At 40.4% G+C, this 22,304-nt stretch overlaps 1 protein-coding gene across 7 annotated transcripts in view; it reads right to left on the bottom strand.

Moving 5' to 3' along the window:
* The window catches only part of FAM13C (family with sequence similarity 13 member C), a 343,454-nt gene that overhangs the window by 13,003 nt on the left and 308,147 nt on the right, over window positions 1-22,304 (bottom strand). For all 7 annotated transcript variants that reach the window (XM_077125262.1, XM_077125265.1, XM_077125263.1 and 4 more), the window contains 4 exons: window positions 20,021-20,231; window positions 18,736-18,874; window positions 13,102-13,183; window positions 11,798-12,009 (listed from right to left, as the gene is read on the bottom strand). In XM_077125262.1, coding sequence (XP_076981377.1) covers window positions 11,798-12,009; window positions 13,102-13,183; window positions 18,736-18,874; window positions 20,021-20,231 — 644 coding nt within the window. The remainder of the gene's footprint in view (window positions 1-11,797; window positions 12,010-13,101; window positions 13,184-18,735; window positions 18,875-20,020; window positions 20,232-22,304) is intronic.

Here is a 22,304-nt window from a genome sequence, read left to right as displayed (position 1 = left end):
ATTATTACTTGAGCTAATAAACAAATTTAGCAAAGTGGCAGGATACAAAATTAATGTGCAAAAATCAGCAAAGTTTCTAAACACTAGTAATCTAATTGAGGAGGCAATTAAGAAAAATTCCATTCACAATAGCAACTAAAAGAATCAAGTGCCTATGAATAAACTTAACCAAGGATGTAAAGGACCTGCATATAAAAAGCTATATAACATTGCTAAAAGAAATCATAAAGATTGAAATAGGTGGAAAGACATTCCATCTTCATGGGCAGGAAGGTTAAATGTCATTAAGATGTCAACTCTACCCAAACTGATCTACAGAGTCAACACAATACTAAAATAAAAATTCCAACAATCTACTTTGAAGATTTGGAAAAGCTAGTTATTAAATTTATTTGGAAGGGAAAGTGCCCTACAATAGCCAAAAACATCCTGAAAAAGAAGAATGAGGTGGGAGGGCTTACACTTCCTGATTTTAAAGATTATAAAGCCACAGTGTACAAAACAGCATGGCATTGGCACAAAAACAGACATATTGATTAATGAAATCGAACTGAGAGTTTGGATATAGACTCCCAGATCTACAGACAATTGATCTTCAACAAGGCCCCCAAATCCACTGGATTTTTCAATAACTGGGGCTGGGAAAACTGGATATCCATAGCCACAGGAATGAAAGAGGGCTCCTTCCTCATTCCCCATAGACAAATTAAAATTAATCAAAGGCCTATAAGTAATAGCCAGTACCATAAAACTCCTAGAAGAAAGTACAGGGAAACATCTTCAAGACCTAGTAATAGGAGGTAGCTTCCTAAACTTTACACCCAAAGCACAAGCAACAAAGGGAAAAATAGATAAATGGGAACTTTTCACAATCAAATGCATCTGTGCCTCTAAGGACATTGTCAAAAAGGTGAAGAGGCAGCCAATTCAGTGGTAGAAAATATTTTGCAACCATATGTCTAATAAGGGGATGATATCCAGTATATATAAAGAAATCCTATAATTCAACAACAAAAGAACCACCCAATTATAAAATGGGCAAAAGATATGAAGAGACATTTTTCTAAAGGATGGCTAAAAAGCACATGAGAAGATGTCCATCTTCATTAGCTATAAGGGAAATGCAAATCAAAACCACAATGAGATATCACCTCACACCTGTAAAAATGGTTGCCATTAAACAAACAGGAAACTACAAATGTTGGAGAGGATGTGGAGAAATTGGGACACTTATCCGCTGCTAGTGAGGATGTATAATGGTCCAGCCACTGTAAAGACAGTTTAGTGGTTCCTCAGAAAACTAAGTATCGAGTTACCCTGCAACCTGGCAAGACAGAGCCAAGATGGCAGCTTAGTGAGGTGTGGGATTTAAGAGCAGCTAGTAAATAGCCAGGCACAGCACAGAACAACTGCTGGAGCCACGTCAGTGACCAGACACACAGCGTACCCCAGTCTGGACCAGCTGGACTGGCAGCAAGCCCCCAAGAACTGTGAGTTCCCCAAGGCACAGTGGCTGGCACCACTCCCACACAGGCTGCTTCCCAGAGAGGATAGGAAAGAGACTTTACTAGCAGCAGGGGCTGAGCACAACAAAACTCCAATTGTGGAATTAATTAACAAATTCTGACTACTAAAAATAGGCCCCCAGCTCAGCTGAACCTCGAGTAAAAGCAGAGGTCACTGGTTTTTGCCCCAGCACAGAGAAGGCAGGGCTGACAGAAAACGAAAAAAAAAAAAAAAGTATTTTTTGGATCTGAAAAGGTCTGGGCCCTGCAGGAAAGGAGGGGGCACATAGGACCTGGAGATACACAGAGCAACATACCAACTTAAGTTCTTGATTGGCAAACCTGAGGAATAGGGTCCTGCTCTGAAAAGGATTTTACTTTTTTCTCTTTTTTGGCTGTGTTTCTACTGATTGATTACTCTTTGGATACAGCTGCAAGGCTTCCTGGGTTCCACTGCCCAGGTATAGGCAAAATTGAGCTTGTTTGAGAGCTTGTCTGGAGCCTGTGCCTTCCCCAGGAGAGGGGTGGGGCCCAACTCAGGTAGAATCCCTCGCTCAAGGAATTCAGACCCCAGGGTCTGAAAATGTGACGCAATTAAAGCCAGCCTACAACCTCTCCTCTGTCTCTACCACACCCCTAGCAGGGAAAGTCTGCTGGAGTTAAAGGTACTGCATCATCTTATGCTGGTGGGACCTGCAGGCAGAAAAGTGCCACATACTGGACAGGACTGGAAAAATGCAAAGTTCAGAGACTTCACAGGAAAGTCTTTCAACCTACTGGGTCTCACCCTCAGGGAAAACTGATGAAGATGACTCTTTCCTCCTGAGAGGAGACCAGTTCAGTCTGGGAAAATCTGACTGGGGTCTCTAATACCTAAGGAGACCCTCCTAAGGGATGGGTCATACAGGCAGGGCAAGAAGCAAAAAAAAAAAAAAAACAAGAACTGAAAAATTCTGATCTATTAAACAAAACCTAAGCTAGAGGACTAGAATAAGCTGAATTGAATGTCAAAGAACACATAGACAACAGAGTCATCCAGCAAGAAAATCCTAGGGAAAAAAAAAGTGCAAACGATCTCCAGAATAAACTAATCAAGGTAATTAAATGCCTAGACGCCAGCAAAAAATAATGAATCATACTAGGAAAATTGAAGAAATGGCCCAAAGGAACAACCCAACAATCCATATGAAATACAGGAGTTGAAACAATTAATTCAGAATGTTTGAACAGACATGGAAAACCTCATCAAAAATCAAATCAATGAATTGAGGGAGGATATAAAGAAGGCAAGGAATGAACAAAAAGAAGAAATTGAAAGTCTGAAAAAACAAATCACAGAACTTATGGGGATGAAGGGCACAGTAGAAGAGATAAAAAAAAAAAAAAAAACAGAAACCTACAATGTCAGATCTCAAGAGGCAGAAGATAGGATTAGTGAACTGGAGGATGGGACATCTGAAATCCGACAACAAAAGAAAATATAGGGAAAAGAATGGAAAAATATGAGCAGGGACTCAGGGAATTGAATGACAACATGACATGCATGAATATATGTGCTGTGGGTGTCCCAGAAGGAGAAGAGAAGGGAAAAGGAGGAGAAAAACTAATGGAGGAAACGACACTGAAAATTTCCCAACTCTTATGAAAGACTTAAAAGTACAGATCCAAGAAGTACAGCATACCCCAAACAGAACAGATCCAAATAGACGTACTCCAAGACACTTACTAATCAGAATGTCAAAGAGAAAGAGAGAATCTTGAAAGCAGCAAGAGAAAAACAATCCATCACATACAAGGGAAGCCCAATAAGACTATGTGTAGATTTCTCAGCAGAAACCATGGAGGCGAGAAGACAATGGGATGATATATTTAAATTACTAAAAGAGAAAAACTGCCAACCAAGAATTCTGCATCCAGCAAAGCTACCCTTCAAAAGTGAGGGGGAGGGCAGGCCACAGTGGCTCAGCAGGCAAGAATGCTTGCCTGCCATGCCAGAGAACCAGGGTTCGATTCCCAGTGCCTGCCCATGTAAAAAGAAAAAAAAAAAAAGTGAGGGGGAAATTAAAACATTTTCAGACAAAAAAATCACCAAGAGAATTTGTGACTAAGAGACTGGCTCTGCAAGAAATACTAAAGGGAGCACTATAGACAGATAAGAAAAGACAGGAGAGAGAGGTGTGAAGAAGAGTATCAAAATGAAGACTATCAAGTAAAAAGAAGAAAAATTAGATATGACATATAAAGTCCAAAAGGCAAAATGGTAGAAGAAAATACTGTCCGTACAGTAATGACACTAAATGTTACTGGATTAAACCCCCCAATCAAAAGACACAGACTGGCAGAATAGATTAAAAAACAGGACCAATCTATATGCTGTCTACAGTAAATTCATCTTAGACCCAAAGATAAACATAGATTGAAAGTGAAAGGTTGGGAAAAGATATTCCATGCAAATAACAATCAGAAAAGAGAAGTAGCTATACTAATATCCAACAAATTAGACTTCAAATGTAAAACAGTTAAAAGAGACAAAGAAGGATGCTATATATTAATAAAGGGAACAATTCAAAAAGAAGACATAATCATAAATATTTATGCACTGAGTCAGAATCCTCCAAAATACATGAAGCAAACACTGAAAACCCTGAAAAGAGAAATAGACACATCCACCATAATCATCGGAGACTTCAATTCCCCACTCTCATCAATAGACAGAACATCTAGACAGAGGGTCAATAAAGAAACAGAGAATTTGAATAATACAATAAATGAGCTAGACTTAACAGACATTTGTAGAGCATTACACCCCACAACAGCAGGATACACCTTTTGCTCAAGTGCTCATGAATCATTCTCAAGGATAGACCATATGCTGGGCCACAAAGCAAGTCTCAATAAATTTAAAAAGATTGAAATCATACAAAACACTTTCTCAGATCATAAAGGAATGAAGCTGGAAATCCATAATAGGCAGAGTGCCAGAAAATTCACAAATACATGGAGGCTCAACAACACACTCTTAAACAACCAGTGGGTCAAGGAAGAAATTACAAGAGAAATCAGTAAATATCTTGAGGCAAATAAAAATGAAAACACAACATATCAAAATTTATGGGATGCATAAGGGATTGAGAAAAACCCTAGAATGAGCTGAGACTCAGCATCAAGGGATTGAGAAAACCTTCTCAACCAAAAGGAGGATGAGTGAAATGAGACCAAGTATCAATGGCTGAGAGATCCAAACAGAGTTGAGAGGTTATCCTGGAGGTTATTCTTATGCATTAAGTAGATATCACCTTGTTATTTAAGATGTAATGGAGAGGCTGGAGGGAATTGCCTGAAAATGTAGAGCTATGTTCCAGTAGCCATGTTTCTTGAAGATGATTGTATAATGATATAGTTTTCACAATGTGACTATGTGATTGTGAAAACCTTGTGTCTGATGCTCCTTTTATCTATCTTGTCAACAGATGAGTAGAACATATGGAATAAAAATAAATAATAGGGGGAACAAATGTTAAAATAAATTTAGTTTGAAATGCTAGTGATCAATGAAAGGGAGGAATAAGGGATATGGTATGTATAAGTTTTTTTAATCCATTTTTGCTTTATTTCTTTTTCTGAATAGATGCAAATGTTCCAAGAAATGATCATGACAATGAATATGCAACTATGTGATGACATTGTGAATTACTGATTATATATGTAGAATGGAATGATCAAAATAAGAATGTTAGCGTTTGGTGTTTTTTTTTTTGGTATTTAAAAAATAAAATTAAAAAAAAGATTTATGGGATGCAGCAAAGGTAGTGCTAAGAGGGAAATTTATTGCCCTAAAGCCTATATTGAAAAAGAGCAAAAAGTTGAGGAATTAACTGTCTACTTGGAAGAACTAGAGAAAGAACAGCAAATTAACCCCAAGGCAAGCAAAAGGAAAGAAATAATGAAGATTAGAACAGAAATAAATGAAAGTGAGAATATGAAACAATTGAGAAAATCAACAAAACCAGAAGACGGTTCAATGAGAAAATTAATAAGGTTGATGGACCCTTAGCGAGGTTGACAAAAAGAAGAAGAGACAGGATGCAAATAAATAAAATCAGAAATGGAAGAGGAACATAACCACTGACCCCATAGAAATAAAGGAAGTAATGAGAGGATACTATGAACAACTTTATGCTAATAAACTAGACAATGTGGATGAAATGGACAACTTTCTAGAAAGGCATGAACAACCAACATTGACTTGAGAAGAAATAGACTTCCTCAACAAACCAAATACAAGTAGAGAAATTTAATCAATCATTAAGAAGCTCCCCAAAAAGAAAAGTCCAGGACCAGATGACTTCACATGTGAATTCTACCAAATATTCCAGAAAGAATTAGTACCAATCCTGCTCAAACTCTTCTGAAAAATTGAAAAGGATGGAAAGCTACCTACAACCTGGCAATACTACTACTCAGTATATACCCAGAAGAGCTCAAAGCAGTAACATGTACAGACATTTTAGTTTCTAGTGTATTAGAACAGCCAGAAGGAAATATCCGAAATTGTGGAACTGTAACTATACCATACTTTGAAATTTGCTCTATAACTACAAGTTAAACCGTACTTTGAAATTTATCACCTTTGTGTATGTTATATTCCACAATAAAAAATGTTTTTTAAAAAATGTATTCCATGGGACTTTAATTGGTGATAGAGAAAAATAATCTCAATCTAGCAAGTAAGAAAACATGGAAATAATGCTTCTCCCGCATTGGGATTTCTATTCTGTAGAAAGCACTTCAGAAAAATGCTGCATTTAACTATTATTAGTATCACTTAGATGCAATTTTGTGATTTTGTTTATTTTTAGGATATGCACTAGATTCTAGAAACCTTAAATTTAATCCTAGAACAGCAATAGCAAAGAGTGACCAATAAACAAGTTAGAATGATGAGTACTGTTGTACAAAAGTATCTTCCACAGATACTAGATGAGAATTAGGGCATATGCACAGTGTATACACTTTTCTTTTAATCTGAAGATTCCAGGATTTCAATCTTAAAATCATTACCCAAAGGAGGCATAAAGATTGAAAGGCCATTGAACAAATGGCCATTGAAAAAGGTTCAATGGCCATTGTCCAAACTGTAATTCCGTAAGTGTTCATCCTCAAATTAGACTTAGTCAGGAAGGTAGGCTGCCTGAGGAAGAAGGGTTATTGGTAGGGCTACATGCCAAGTATAGTGTCTTTTACCCACAGGCCCATGAGGAAAGCTAGAGGAGGCCTGCAAAGACAGTCTTCATAAAGGAAACTGAGTCAAGGTGTGAGGTCTGCTAGCTGGATACTCCAAATCAGAGGGGCAGAAACTCATCAGAACTTGTTCTACAGTCACATAGTACTAAGCTTCAATTTCTTCCTCTGAATTCAATGGTTCTGTTTCCTGAAATACTCTTTCCTCCCCCAATTCTGCACTTTTGTGGCCATCTATAGCACAGAAGGTATACCTAACTTTTGATTTTTGTGATTTGAATAAAGGAAACATGGACCATATGGAGTAATCTGAAACAGAACTATCCAGAGTGCGGATGGATTGTCAGATTTTAAAGATAAATCTAAGGAGCTAAACTCCAGAAGTAATTCCCTTCACTTCCTACACCTCCCTTATTATGGCATCAGAAGAGGTGAAACCAAGAGGAGTTTGAGCAAGAGAGGACTGTACAGAGAACACAGCTATTAAATGATGTGTTGAGGTCTTGACAAATTTGCAAAACTAAAACTCCTGACTTAAGGTCTGGAATGACAGCTCCTAAATAACCTGGACTTCCACGAGAGAGAAATGTTGAGTGCCAGCCCAGGTTGCTTTCTTTTTGAGCTATGGTCAGAAAGTTTGGGGAAAAGAACTTCCACAACTTAAGCACTTTTACCACCATACCTGTTCTACTTCTCCAAACCACCACTCTATGTATTCTTTCACAATAAACCACTGAAATTTATAAATAAAATCATTCTCTCTAATCATTCCCATAAACAGGCTCTCTTTTAAGAAAAGCAGTAAAACTAACATTCTCCTCTCTACAGAGTGAGTGATGGAAATCTATTATTCTTTAGCTTTAGACACTCACGTTTTGCTAAAATTTTTCCATCTCCAATTTCATAGTGAGGGAGACACTGTATGTGGAACGAGCCCACTGAATGTGGAGCTATTTGAACTAACCAGTCTGTCAAACAATGTGGAAAGTCAATAAGGAAATCAGCATACAAAGCAAATTTATAAGGAGAGCATTGCAGATTAGGATTAGCCTTGAAACTAGAGGACATAAATTCAGATAACCAACTTCAAAATTTGTCAGCTATTTTTACTGTGGAAAATGATATAATCTTGGAAGTTTAGTTTCCTAATATGCAGAATGAGGATTGCTTTTAATTGGTTATCATATGTAAGGGTCCCTGGCACAGAGTCAGATACACTAAGTACTAGTTAAGCTATCAAACTAGTTGACTGTGAGGTTACTATCAGTGCTGCCTGTTAGTAAAAAGGAATACCATGGTGGTATTAAAGAATCAATTTTAAAAATTAAAAATAGAATGAGAAGCTAGCTCTACATATCTTGATACGAAAAGCTCTTCAGAATATTTAATGTGAAAGAAGGATACATAATTATACAGACAGTTTAAGGGTAACCAAGAAATATACATTGATTCTTGCTTGTGCTTCTATAAACCTCCAGAAGGACACATAAAACATTAATAACACCAGTTCTCTGTTTTGGGGGTGAGAGACCTCAGAGCCTTTTCACCGTGTGACATTTTATATTCTTTTCCAGATATGTGAGAAAGTATTACCTATTCAAAACGTTAAATAAAAAAGGATCCGTAGGCAGAAAGCCCTTGAAGGGATTTTTCTTGTTTTCCTTTACTGCTAAGTCCCCCTTCTGTTTTCCTTTACTGCTAAGTACCCCTTCTCTCTAAACTCCAACAACCTACTAATCAGCTCTTAAATTTTATTTGATTTTTAAAAATAAAAATTATGACATTGTTTGCTTTTAAATGTGCTTTCCTTCTCAAAGATGCTGCAGTTGGTGGAGGGCTGGAAGAAGAAACTGCCATTACTTGTCCATTTTCACTATGCACATGACCCCACCTACAGACCTTGGAAAGGGCATAAACAGGCCCTCCAATCAGACAGCGGATGACTAATTTCCAGTGCACAACGGATTCCTGTGACCCCAAAGTGATTATCTCCCCAAATGATCCATAGATGAAAGAGGAAGAAAATTGCCCCTTAGTAGTATCTGAGTCAACAAGGCAATGTCATGGGCTCCAACACCAAATGCATAAAATTCAGAAAGGAAGAGTCATAACAAAGGTCTCTTTAAAAAAGAAATAATTATTCATCTCGAAAATGTTAATATTTAATGCATTTTCAACAGTAAGGCAAGTACCCTAGATGAAAGTGATCTGTGAATTTGAGTTTAAAGAACAGAACCTAAGGAGATGATCTCAAATGCTGATGAATTTGCTGAGGAGTCAAGAATAATACTAGCTGCTTTGGAGATTTATTCTCCTCCCTTTGGTTCTGCTATGGCCTATGTACTCATCCTTAAAACCCACCTTCTGGCTTACAGGCTCCTGAATGGTTTGCGAAGCTCAGCCCTCCAAAGGACAAAACTGCAGCTTGATACACAAACAACTACAGATGCTCTCTATTTAGAAGGCCTAACTTTTGTCTACTGCAGAGTTCCCAGGTTTATTTAACAGAAGCCCCTTTAAATCTGAGTTCAACAGATACCTCACCTAAAATAATAGAAATAATTGTCATTTATACAAAGATGACTTCTAAAGAACTCAGACACTTTTCTCTGCTCTCCAGACTTGTGTGCATGGGCCTATTCGGCAGATGCACTTAGAAGTCTCAGACTGACCATCTGGGTTTGCCAAGGATTGAGCGGTTGCCCAAGGCTTGGAACATACAGTGCTAAAGCTAGGACAGTCCATGGCAAATTGGGATGGTTGGCCACACTACTCCTCAAAGACCTAAAAGTTAACATTTTAAAAAGCAGACCTCCTGGTTTTCTCCCCACCTCCCACTCTGATCCTCCTCACTTTTCCCCATCTCAGTAAAGTGCCCCATTATCGTCCTGGATTCTGCCTTTCCTTCATCTCCCCACATCCAGTGCTTCAGCAAGTCATTTTGATTTGACCTACAAAATATACTTTATATCTACTTCTTTCCATCTCCAATGCCCCTTTGCAAGTCCAAACCACCCATCTTCATCAGCAATCAGAAAGGTCTTTTAAATGTAAATCAGGTCATATCACTTTTTTCTTAAAACCATTCAACCCCTTCCCAATACTTTGTATAGCCTAAAATGTCCTACAGGCTGGCTCTGATCTAATTTTCTGACTTCATTCCATCCCATTCTGTGATGGGAATTCTGGCAAACAAACCTGAAAATTCCAAGTATGTGACAAGTTCCTCCTGTTCCAAGGCTTCGTACTTACAGTTCCTTCTGTCTAGAATGTTCTTTCCTGCTCTCTTTGGATGCTGATTCTTCTTCATTAAATGGTACCTCCTCAGCTTTCCTAATCCCTCGAAAGCATACCCATTATTTTCTAGCACATCACACTGTTTAATTCCCTGCATAGTACTTATCAAAGTCTGTAATGATTGAGTCACTTATTTCTTGTTGTACCCCACATCCCTGATATATTCAGCATCTATCCTAGTTTACAGCACACAGTAGGCACTCAAATTGTTTCACAAATGAATGACTGCCCACCAGTTACCAGGCATCTCCCTTATTATCATAATAATTATATAAGTAAGTAGGTTTTGTATGTATTTAAAGATAAGGAAGTTGAATCTCAGAAAACCAATTTATTTGCCAAATACACATGGTTAGGAAGCAACCAGGTCAGATGCTGAGTCCCACTCCGAGTCTACTATACCAATTCTAACTCACCTATAAACCTGTCTTTATAGACTGTCAAAATAACTATAAAATTTAGAAAACACCCTCAAAAGCATTGAAGTTTGGAAAATCTACAAATGTGCATGTGCATACATATAAAAACAGAAGTTATCCACTAGCTGACACAAAAGTCTAGAATATTGTGGGGAGGGAAGAGAATGTTAGCCAAGTGGATGAAAATCTATTCACTGCTTACAACATACATTGGTTGTTTTTTTACTCTAAATGTATTTCATGAGGACAGAAAAAGGTGGTCCATTTCCACCTGTGCATAACAAGACCCAATGTAAAGGACAAGTCCAGGAGCACAGGAGGAACCTGGCATGGGATTTGCACATGCTGCTTCCTTAAGATTAAGACCAGATAATGTATAATAGGGGAGGTAAAGGCAGCATTCTCCTCAAGAAGACTTCATTCCAAAGTTAAGTAGGCTAGTTTGCTCATTCATCTGTCGTCATCCATACACCCAATAAATGTACTCATTTCCTACTGTGATCATGAGCAATAAACAAGCCTTCTAGTTAAGAAGTTTAAAGTGCAGTGTGAGAAATTTCATGACGTACAGCATGGTAAGAGCTATGACAGTGTAACCACAACTCTTATTCAAGAAAGCAGAGGCAATCATGCCAGTTTTAGGGTTGGGACAGAAGGGAATAGAGGGAAGTTTCTATGGCAAACATGAGCACAGATGTGCAGGGGTTAATCAGGTAGGTAAAATATAATTGAATCTTTTCTTTGAGCTCCAGATTCATATATCCAAATGCCTAGCTGACAATTCTACTTGGATGTCTCACAGATATTTCAAAGTAAGATACCTAAAGCTGAAGTCTTTAAGATACCTAACACTTAAGCTTTAAGATACCTAAAGCACTCCCCACAAACCAAATGTCTCTTGTTTCAGTAAATATAATACCAAACCACTTTCCTTACCACTTATTCCTCTTCCTGGCTTTATATTTTTAATAAAACATAAGGGAAGATGGGACTATAATTGGAATTCTTTCTCATTTTAGACATGCTTATTCCCTAGTTGTAGCTACATTTGCTAACTTCTGATTGGAAAAAGCTAATGTACTCTAGTGTTTTTGCCATTTATTTCCCATAAAAGTGCAGGAACTCTATAACCTCCCAAATGGCAACACATCCTGGAATCATATGGTACCACCCATATTTCATGGCCAATAGTCCACCAAGGACTCATCTGACAAACTTCAAGCCTTTTGAAGATACCCATATTGTGTCAATGGGCCCCAACAAAAAATGATTAAAACCACGATCTCACTGGCATCTTGTGGAGTGCTGGGGCCCTGTGAAGAGAACATGAGGTACCTTAGCATCCTCCTGGGGAGGAGGCTGCTCTCTCTTCTCCTTCAGGCATGTCAACGTGGCATCTGCGGTCTCCTCTCCGGAGGAGCTCGGTTCAGGGCCTGCAGCTTCAGACTTGCCGTTCTCTCTGGGGACTGGGGGTTGCTCGCAGGACAAGTTTCTAGATGGACCTTTGGGAGCACTCCCTCGTTCTTCCGACAGCTTCAGCTTTAGTTCTGAGAAAAACTCCATGAGTTACCATGAGTAAGGAAGACTCACTGGTCCTGATAAGAACAGAGATTCCCTTCCCTCATGCCAAGTCAGTGGAAATAAACAGTGTTCACGACAGCATTCCACCGGCCAAAGCCAAACTTAGTAACCAGGGCCCACAGCATTTGTCCCCAGTCAGGGGTAAAAACTGGGGACTGTACAGGCTGGGAGCCCACAGAGGTGGGAGATCGTGTGTGGGAGTTACCGAGGGGCTTAGGTTTCTGAGGAAAAGGATCAGTAGTATCCTGGCCCTAAAGTTTCTACCTATACTTATTGTAGCACTTGAACTCTGCACTCAAAAAATTGTTTACTTGGGTTTTTAAAGCTAAACACCCCCATGGAAATGCAGGTACTTCTGGAAGGCATTACACATGCAGGTACCTAAGGAGATACTTGAGGGGACAGGAAGGGGTGGTGGGAGTGCCAGCCCCAATTGGACAGATGTCACAGTTTTGTCTAACGCCAGGTTTTAAAATCCAAGAATCACCACTATTGCAATGTGGCTTTAGATGTTTAGATAAACATAATTAAAAATAAAGATACCACCTGAGACTTAACTACAAAAGTACATTTTGGAATATACTAAAGGACTGCTCATTTGTATGACACCATTTATACTGATTTCTCAATTACATAGCTCATTTTGTTTGCTTTTTAGTTAGACTCTGGCTTGGTTTGTAAAATCTCCATATTTTATAAACCTGCTGTATCATTATAGTATAATGCCATTGAATCAATGTTCTGTCTAGTCCTTTAATTTCCATCCTTCAAGAAATTTGGAAAAATTCCAGCAACCCAGGGAGGTTAATGCTCCCACAGGGAAGTGAATGATTCCACTTGGGAGGCTGGAGTTCCTCAGACACTGTAAGGAGATTTATTAAATGCGGCTCAACAATGAAGGAGATCCTGGGCCCCTTATCTCAAGATGGAGCCCCAGCCAAGGCTGGAAACCAGGTTCAAGAGACTACAGGTAGAAATGAATCCAAAATGCCCTGGAGCTCATTATCACTACTTTAATTGCTTCCTTTCTGGGTAGAGCGACCCTTGGCTGCGTTTACCTTTGAGCTGTTTACGACCTTTAGCCAAATCATTCATCCATTTCAGGACTTCAGGGTTAGAAGTCTTGTCACCATAGGAAGGCTGTGGGAAAGAGAGAAATATGGGGGGGGGGGGGGGGGGGGGAGGGAGAGAATAAGAGAAAAGGAAAAACAAATTTTTAAACAGCTAAGACACACAAAGACAGAGCTGGGGCACATGGAGCTGAGAGAGAAACTCAGGCCTGAAAACTCCAGCTGATGAGAGTTGCTTCCAGAAGACAAAGCAAACCTTCTTGACCTCCTCTCACTCTTTAATCCTTGTCATGGGCATTGTTTCTAATCACACTTTGGCCACCCAGCATTTTCACACAGTCCTAACGGTGCAGGTGCTCTCTGCAGTCTACTCCTCAGTCACCTTGTGGGCCACCTGGACCCCCCACCCCTCTTCCAGGCAACGGCACTGAGGCAGACCAGTGCTCACCCACATGGCTATGACCTCAGCCTGCCCGGGGAAGCTTGACAGGTGAACTGGAAGACTTCACTCCTACAGGTCAAGTCTACCTTAAAGAAAGGAGATCCCAGGATCTCTAAAACCTATCAACATTCCTGCAAAGTCAGTTTGTCAAGGAAACACCTACATTTCTAATCCTTTCACTATTTATAGACTCAACATCATTACAGGACTAGCACTGAAATTAAACTTCATCACATATGTGTGACCTCAGGGAATATTTAGCATCTCTGTGCCTCAGCTTCCTCATATACAAAATGAGGATTATAATATCTCCCTCACAGAGTTGCTCTGATGGATAGATTAATTAATAGATTAAAGCCCTGAAAATAATCCCAGGCCACTTGCTAAACATTATGGAAGTGTTAGCTAGAATTACAGCTAGTGTTACTGTTATTACTACTAGTTAATAATACTAGTATTACTGTATTAGCATTATTACTACACTAGCATTATTGCCACTAGCAGCAGAGGTAGTAGGCGGAGTGTTACTAGTAAACCTTCAGAGGAATGCTGAAATTTTTTTTGGAGAAACATACATGTAGGGATTCGTATGACTAGCAAGTAGCCTTATAACTTGTACGTGGCAATAGAATATATTTTTATTTTAAAAAGATATGATTTTCAGTACAAATACTTCCCCTAGATTTGCTTGATTTCTACCACTCAGAGCAGAAAAGCAGGCTTTCTATGGAACAGAGGCAGACAGTGCAGTGGCTAGACAGAGACCCATCCCCTTTCCCCTGCCACCCACACCCATAGATAAATAAGAAACATTCTTAAACAGCTGAGGCCACCCAGGCTACTAATAGGCCAGCCCAAGATTATGGGTTACTTGAATTGAAGATACTCCAGGAGCAACTCTCAACAAGACATAACCATAAACATAAGAGCCTAAGAAGTGTGCATTGTCAGTGACAAAACCCCGGGCCCCTGCTGTGTTTTTTCACAGGGTCCACTACATTCACTCAGCAGTGGCAGCTGGTTGGTAAGAGGGAGACATAGAGGTGGAGAGCACATTCCTCTCAAGTTCAAGGGGAAATGCATGGAAGTGTGACGGGCTCATCAGAAGCACCCGGGATCAGGTATATAAAGGGTGAGACACAGGCATGGCTCCGTCAGTTCTGCAATGATATAAAAATCTCAGCAGAGCTTGGTTGGGAGACCACGGTTTCTGTGAGGGAGACCCAGTGCCAGGTCCTAGTGCCAGGGACAGCAACAAATGGATGCCCCAACCTCTGAAACAGCTCCGCCTGGCCCCACCTTTGGTGAGGCAGAACGAGGCACTGCATTATTTCCCTAATAAAGAGTCTACAATTACGAAACTATTTGTGAAACTGCTTCTTTGCTTCTTTTTGCTTGGGCTTGAATAAAAATCCATGTATATGACAAATGTTTTACATCTGGTTTCTCAACATCCTTATAGAATTCTCCATCTCAATCTGCCCCACATAGTTTATGCCATCTTTTGAAATATGGCAGAAACTAAAAAATAAATAAAGAAGCAAACAAAAAACCTAAGGCACCGAGTCAGTCAGCACTAAAGAAATGAGCTTTCACTACTGCATATAGGACCTTGGAGAAATTTAAGGCTGAATTTCTGACAGAGTATTTTAAAGCTCAAAATCAATTTCTGAAATGAATTCTTTATTTCCCTACCCTTGAAGGAGCTTTTCAAAGAGGTTAAATCAAGCTTGCATGGATGGCAGCTTCCATCACATGGAAAGTTTTCATATACAAGCTGAGGCTCTTCCAGCCTTCTCACTTCTGAACTGAAATATTCTGGTTTAATAGATCCCTTTGGCCACATAGACAGAAGTTATGTGGGTTCCGTTTTGCTCAGTATATTTAAGATCGGCCCCTGAGTCACATAACTGGGGGTACCAATGAACCAGATTTGTGGTTTGCCAAAGACAGCTCAAAAGACACCTTGGAAGGTTTTCTGGATTGGGAATAAAAAGAATCTGAGTTGTCAAGGCTAGATCGATTGCTTGTTGTGTGACTTCCAGAAAGTCACTTCCCCTCTCTGAGCCTCAGCTTCCCCATTCATTAAATAAAAAATAAGATTGGTTGATCCCTTCCAATTCAAACATTCCCCAGTTACATTGAAAGCGGACATCCAGTTCAAACAGCCTTTCCAGGCCCATGAGTCCAATAATGGTCAAATGTAAATTGAATTATAGGGAATAAGCATAGTTTGGGATACAGCTATAATATGGGTACATCCAACAGAGAGAAAAAGATGTTTGTTGTACACAGGCCCACCAGGAGCTTGGATTAAAAAATTAGCAATGGGTGCTATTAATTCCACAATCAGGCTGCAAGGAAGGGAAGCCTTACACACAGCAACCAATTAGAGCCTACTGACATGCCAAACCTCTCACCACAGCCTGGCACCCTGACAGGAAGGGCGAGGGGAAGCCCTGTTTCCTGAGACAGCGAGGCACTGATTACACCAAAGACTTCTGCATACTCTGAAATAAAAGTGGTCACCCTGAAGCCTTCCCGCCCCTGCTGATCCTGAATCCTTCCTTCTGCCTCTGTGAGTGTTTAAGGATGTGTGAGTAGTATCTGCGCTAGGGCAAAAGCTATCTCGAACAAATGCAGAAAACGCCAGGCGGACTTCTCTTCCAAAACAGACAGCTGCCAGGTGGCTGTTATATTTGGGAGAAATAGTCACGGGGTCTGTGCTGCAGGTAGAAAATTCCAGTGGAGAATTAATGTGTGCAATTTCCCTTCATTTTTGTGACAAGACAGAGACGGCCCCTGCCTGCTCTCTAAAGAACAGTAAACACCTGCGACTTCCTAGCTGGATGTATTCAGTTAGGATACTTCCTAGCTGGAAAAAAGAATTTTCAACACCTTCAAAATGAATGTCTTGAAAATCAATGTGATTTCTTCCCCCATTTGCAAAACAAAAAAAAGGCACTCCGTAACAGCCTTCTTTTAGTAAAGTTGAGGCCACTGTGTGAAATACAGGAGAGCACAGGAGAGCCGGGTCTCACCTACTAACCTCGCGCCCCAGAACTGAGCCCACGGTCACAGAGACCTTCCAGTTGCCTTCTGCTTAGCGAGCTTTTAAATATTTCAAGATTTATTCCCTATTTTCTTTTATTCTAATAACAGGCTGTTCTGGGCCGTGTGCCAAAGACCCAATATTTCTGTGCAACTCTACATAAATATGGTTTTTCTCTATGTCATGGCCACTGTTTAAGAAAAATCAATAAAACCAGGATTGGCCACTGGGACATTTACCTATGACTCTATTGCATCTTATATGAAAAAACAAAGGTTCAAATATGCAATACTGGAGCTCAGTGCCAAGACTGGTGATTCTCTGACAGGAAGGGATTTATCAAGTGTTGTTCTCAGGAGTGACCTTTACAGATGTCACTCGTGATGTCCCCATTCCTCCAGAAGTGGCTTTTTTTCTGTCAAAGAAAACTGTCTCTTCCTCTAGTCTGCTCCACAATTAGAGACTCTGCCCTTTAGGTCCTCCATAGTGTCTTATCAAAATGCAAATGGGATATACCCAGGAGACCTCAAGGCAGTGACACAGACAGACATTTGCACACTGATGTCCATAGTGGCATTATTCACAATTGCCAAAAGATGGAAACAATCCAAGTGCCCATCAACAGATGAGTGGATTAACAAATGAATTCTGTATGGCTTAATGTAATACCCAGGTACATCCCAGAGTATGTTGGGCTGATAATCAAAAAGTATCTGTTAAAGTCCCTTGAGAGACAGGAGGAAACAAAAAATGGGATTATTAAGCTTTACCATCAGAGAATCCATCCCCTAATACTGTCTCAAACATTAAGGACTCCCAAGTCAGTAGACTAAGCCCTTGATCTTGAGGCTGGCTCTTGTGAAGCTTATTTCTGTAGCAGAGAAGCTAAGCCTACCTATAGTTAATGCCTAAGCGTTACTTCCAGAAAACCTCTTTTGTAGCTCAGATGTGGCCTCGCGCTCTCTCTCTAAGCCCAACTTTGTGAGTAAATCATGACACCACCCCCCCCGCCACTACATGGAACATGACATCCAGGGTTAAAATCTCCCTGGCAACATGGGACAGGACTCCTAGGGATGAGCCTGGCCCTGGCACAGAGGGATTGACAATGCCTACCTGAACAAAGAAGGGAAAAGAAGTGTAACAAAATAAGGTATCAGTGGCTAAGAGGGTTCAAATAGGGTCAAGAGGCTACTCTGGAGGCTACTCTTATGCAGGCTTCAACAGATATTATTAATTAGCACAGAATGCCAAGCCCCATCCAAAACTATTCCAATTAACCCTGAAGAACACCTAAGGCTCTTTCTGAGATTCTACAGAAATTCCACTTACTAAAATTACTTTCCAGAAACCTACAACCTCCAGATAGGTTCTTAGCCCAGATATGTGCTGAAACCCAGAGGGCCCAGCCTCTCCAAGAACATCAGCTAGTTCCATCCCCTATCCCATACTATCGATACCCTTTCCAATATGAAAAAGTTAGAAGGGGCACAGCCCAAATACCCCTAAAGATTGGGAGAAGGATCAAAGGTGAAAGAGGAGCTATAACAGAGAAGATAGAATTTAACAAATGAGCGTGGCTGCTGAGTCACTGCATTGATATTTCTTTTCATCTCCAGTGTCTTGGAGCAGCTAGAAGGAAAAACCTAAAATTGAGGAACTGCAACCCATACCAAACTGAAGTCAGTTCTATAACTATTTGTTACAATGTACTTTGAAATTTATTGCTTTTTTTGTGTATATGTTACATTTCACAATAAAAAATATTTTTAAACAATGCAAGTGGAAGAGTTAAAAGAAAAATAAGATTGAAATTCAAAGGTTTACCAAGTTTTGGTCCTAGAATGCTAGTGATAATAAGGGGGGGGGGGGGGGTGATGCTCAATAGTCAAAAAAGTTTGAGAAGAGGAATTACAGGGAAGTATCTTAAAAGAGATCAACTGAGAGCATTCAAGAACAAGACAGACCCCAGATGGAGAACTCAGTTTATGATAAGCCCTAGGTTGGCCAAAGGGGACAATGCTATTAGTTGGCAAAAAGGAGGGACCAGAAAGAAAGGACAGAGGCTCAGGAAAACCCACATGCCTCTGAGAGAATCTGCTCTTATTTCAACCTCCAAGGTCCTTACCCGGTACTTCTTTTCTTGTTCAAATTTTTCTTCAAATTTCCGAATTTTCCTCTTGAGGCTCTGGATGTGCTTGGTGAGCTGGGTGATGGTCTGTGGCTCCTTGCCATCACCACAGCTGCACCGCGAAGAACTTCGGGGCCTGTGACATTACAGGGAGGGAAAGAGCATCAAAACCAATGGCCTTCTAGTAAATACACCTGCTGGTCCACAAACCGAGCTTCCTGGATTATCAGAGAAGTCCAGAGGGCAATTCATTATCTGAGAAGTCTACTATGGTAGCATCTGCTCATTAATGGGGAGCCCTGATCAGAACTCCATCATGAACAGTGTCAACAAGAACTTTAATATACAAATGTCAGAATATTGAGTCCAGGAAATGCATTTCCTGAAGCCTGGGGAAAGCCAAGGTAAGACCCAGAAAAGAGAGTCTTGTTGAGACATCCTCCTAAATAGGATATGCGAGCCCTACTCACCGACATTTACAAGGAATATTTAGGTGAGTGGTTAACTTTCCTTGAGTCAACAGAGTCTTTGAAAATCTGATTAAATGAATGGGCCCTTTCTCCAGAAAACATGTACTCTCTCTCACATAACACACAACTTCATATGCAATAGCAGTAATTCACTCACCTCCTCAAGGCTGTGGGCCCAGGGTGGGTTAAGCTCATGAATACTGACACGAATTATTAAGGAGAAACTATGGATGCTCTGGGCATATTTTCACCCAAGGGATTTTGAATTTCACCTATGCATCAAATTATCTGTGGAACTTCAAAAAAAATAAGACTACTATTCCTTTTCTCTCCCTGACTCCAATCTCAAATGCAAATTCCAAAAGGAGTGTCTAAAGGTGCAGGTATCTGACTTTTTTTTTCCTTACTGGCAGCCACTAAGGGATCACTTTTCTAGAATCTAAAAAGAACTTGAGGTGGGAAACTCTCAAGAGTTCCCCCAATCCATCCACCGAGACAACTGCAGGAGATGGAAAGAAAAGCGAGCTCATTAAAAACAGTATTCCTAACATTTGCATGTACATAAAGTTATTTAGGGGTCCGGTCATTTCACCAAATACGTTTAAACATGTGACTCCCCAGGGTGGCTGGTATCGCATGAGCATTTCTCCTGAGACATTAAGGCCTGAATGTGAATCTGTCATTTACTGTTCAAGTCTTAACAGTTGCATTTGAGAAGCAGGTTGCACTATTTCAGACACAAGCTTCACTGCAGTTTTGGAAAAAACAACAACTTATGAAACTAAGATAATAACAAAACAAGGCTTTCTTACATCATAAACTGCTGGGTGCTGGGTGGAGAAGGGGCTGATTCGGGGTCTAAGTTGAACCTCTGGCTTTGGCTGAAGATCGAACAACGCGGAGACAGCAGCGGATTGTCGCCATCGGTGATGTGATAGAGCAGCCTGCTGGTCCCCACGGACTGGACATCTTCCGGGCCACTGTTGACTTCGTTCTGCCAGTCTTTGCGGACTGGCTCAGGGTCTGGGGAAACGAGATGAATCATCGAGACTCAGAAGTGACAGAGGGCTCGTGACCGTCATGTTGGCAAAGCAAGATCACAAACTTTCATTATCATGGTTTGTCTCTTTTCCTTCTGGGGATATGAAAGGCTTTCAAAATAATGCCGTACTTGTTCTAACAGAAACTGGATAGAAAATACTTCAAAGTCACCAACAAATATGGAAACACAAATTATTTCATAATGAATTAAAGAGTCAATATAGCTCAAATTGTGCAAAATTCTTCACTTTATTTCATATTACTTGCATACGTTGAAGAATATATTACAAAAAGTTAGAATATGTAAAAAGGAAATAATCAAATGGAGCCGGAGCAAAAGATGGAGAGATTATCAAGAAACAAAGGAATAACAGAATTGTCAGTGAAGAAAGGGAGAGAAGGGAAGAGGAGACTCCAGATAGAAAATTATTCAGCAGTCATTAAAACGATGGAGAACTCTGTTCATCAATATTTAGAATATGCTAAATAAAAAACACAAGTATCAAAACATAATTCTATTTTGCATAAAAATAATACATCTACGTGTACAAATAAATGCACCAAAACATTAAGAAGCTACATATGAACTACAAAACTTGGTAGAATTAGGAGTGATTCCATTTTCCTCTTGAAAATTATATATAGTGTTTCGGACAAAAACAAACCAACAAACAAAAACCAGCTCTAAACTTTCTCCCCAGCTAACCAGCTTCGTATCTGAAATCTCGCTGCCACCATTTCCCTTAGAAGTCAGCCCATTAGCTCTCCACTCCAGCCAGGGTCAGCCCTAAAGTCCAGTGCTATGGAGGTGGGATGCTGGGCAAGGGGCCTTAAAGGAGACTCAGGGTGGCCAAGGTGAGAGTCTCTCCATCCTGTGGCTTTGTAAGTCATCATTCAAGAGGCAGCCAAAGCAAACTCCTAAACTTTTCCCAACAGACAAGTCAGGACAACCCACAGCTTTCTTTTACTGCTACTTCTCCAAAGTAAGATTAGCTGGATGGATAAGCAGAATCTATAAATAGCTACAATCTACTCTTCCAAAGTAAACATTAATCACAATTTGGTAAGGAATGAATCTCAATCAGAAGGAGAATGGCTGTGTTCTCGAGAGCTTGAAATGCAATTTTCTTTCTGTAACATCAAATGTCTGATTAGGTCCTTTTGTGTTTTTCATCAGTTTCTACCTTTCTGGGTTATGGAGGGTAGACAGGCCTCCTGGGTGACTTTGAAGCTCTTGGGCAGCATTTCCACCAGAGACTGGGGCTCCTCCGAAGTGGAGGTGGTGAGGGTTGCACAAGAATAGTAGGAACCCGTTGAATGCCTGTGTCCCAGGCCCACGGCAAGGCATGCAGGCAGGTCTGACACAAGTCACTGCAGGTAACACCCCTGCAAGGAATCATCTACCCAGAAGTCACTGCAGCTTGGCAGGAGTCAAGGGTACAGGAGTAACAGTTCCTAACCAATAGATCACAGAATACATTAGCAAACAAATCACCTTCAAAATCCACCAGGGGGTATATGGGTTCCTACCTAAATTATTTTCTTAAACCATTAGGCTCTAAAAAGCAAAGGCATTTTATTCTCGTTCCCCATTTCTTGGAAATGTCTTCTGGTGATGATGAGGAAGAAGGAAATCTTCAGCAAGTACCTGGGACCAGCATATTTTAGTTGAAATGAGGATGATTCAGGGACTTCAGCTTAGCAGTGGCCCAGGATCAAAACCAACACGGGTCTCCAAGGCTCCCCTGGGTGCTGGTTTATAATGCCAAAATGGAGGCACTTCCCTTCCTAGCCATGGTGTGACGCAGCACCTGGAACACGATTCTGGAGACCAAAGAGCACTGACAGGTAACTTCACAGAAGCACAGAGCCCACTATGAGTTGCTCTGTTGGAACGACATTGAAATGGTAACTGAACACTTCCATTTACATGGCACCTGTTTTCCTTGGATGCAAACTTATCAGAGCTGCCTAATGAACACCCCCTGTCCAACCTATGGATGCACCCCTGAAGGGCACAATCAGCCTGCAAGATCCCAAAGAAATAGCTGAAAA

Source organism: Tamandua tetradactyla, chromosome 13, assembly GCF_023851605.1.
Source record: "Tamandua tetradactyla isolate mTamTet1 chromosome 13, mTamTet1.pri, whole genome shotgun sequence".
Lineage (NCBI taxonomy): Eukaryota > Metazoa > Chordata > Mammalia > Pilosa > Myrmecophagidae > Tamandua > Tamandua tetradactyla.
The sequence above is the reverse complement of the archived record's forward strand: the minus strand, read 5'-3'. Positions and strand labels throughout refer to the sequence as shown.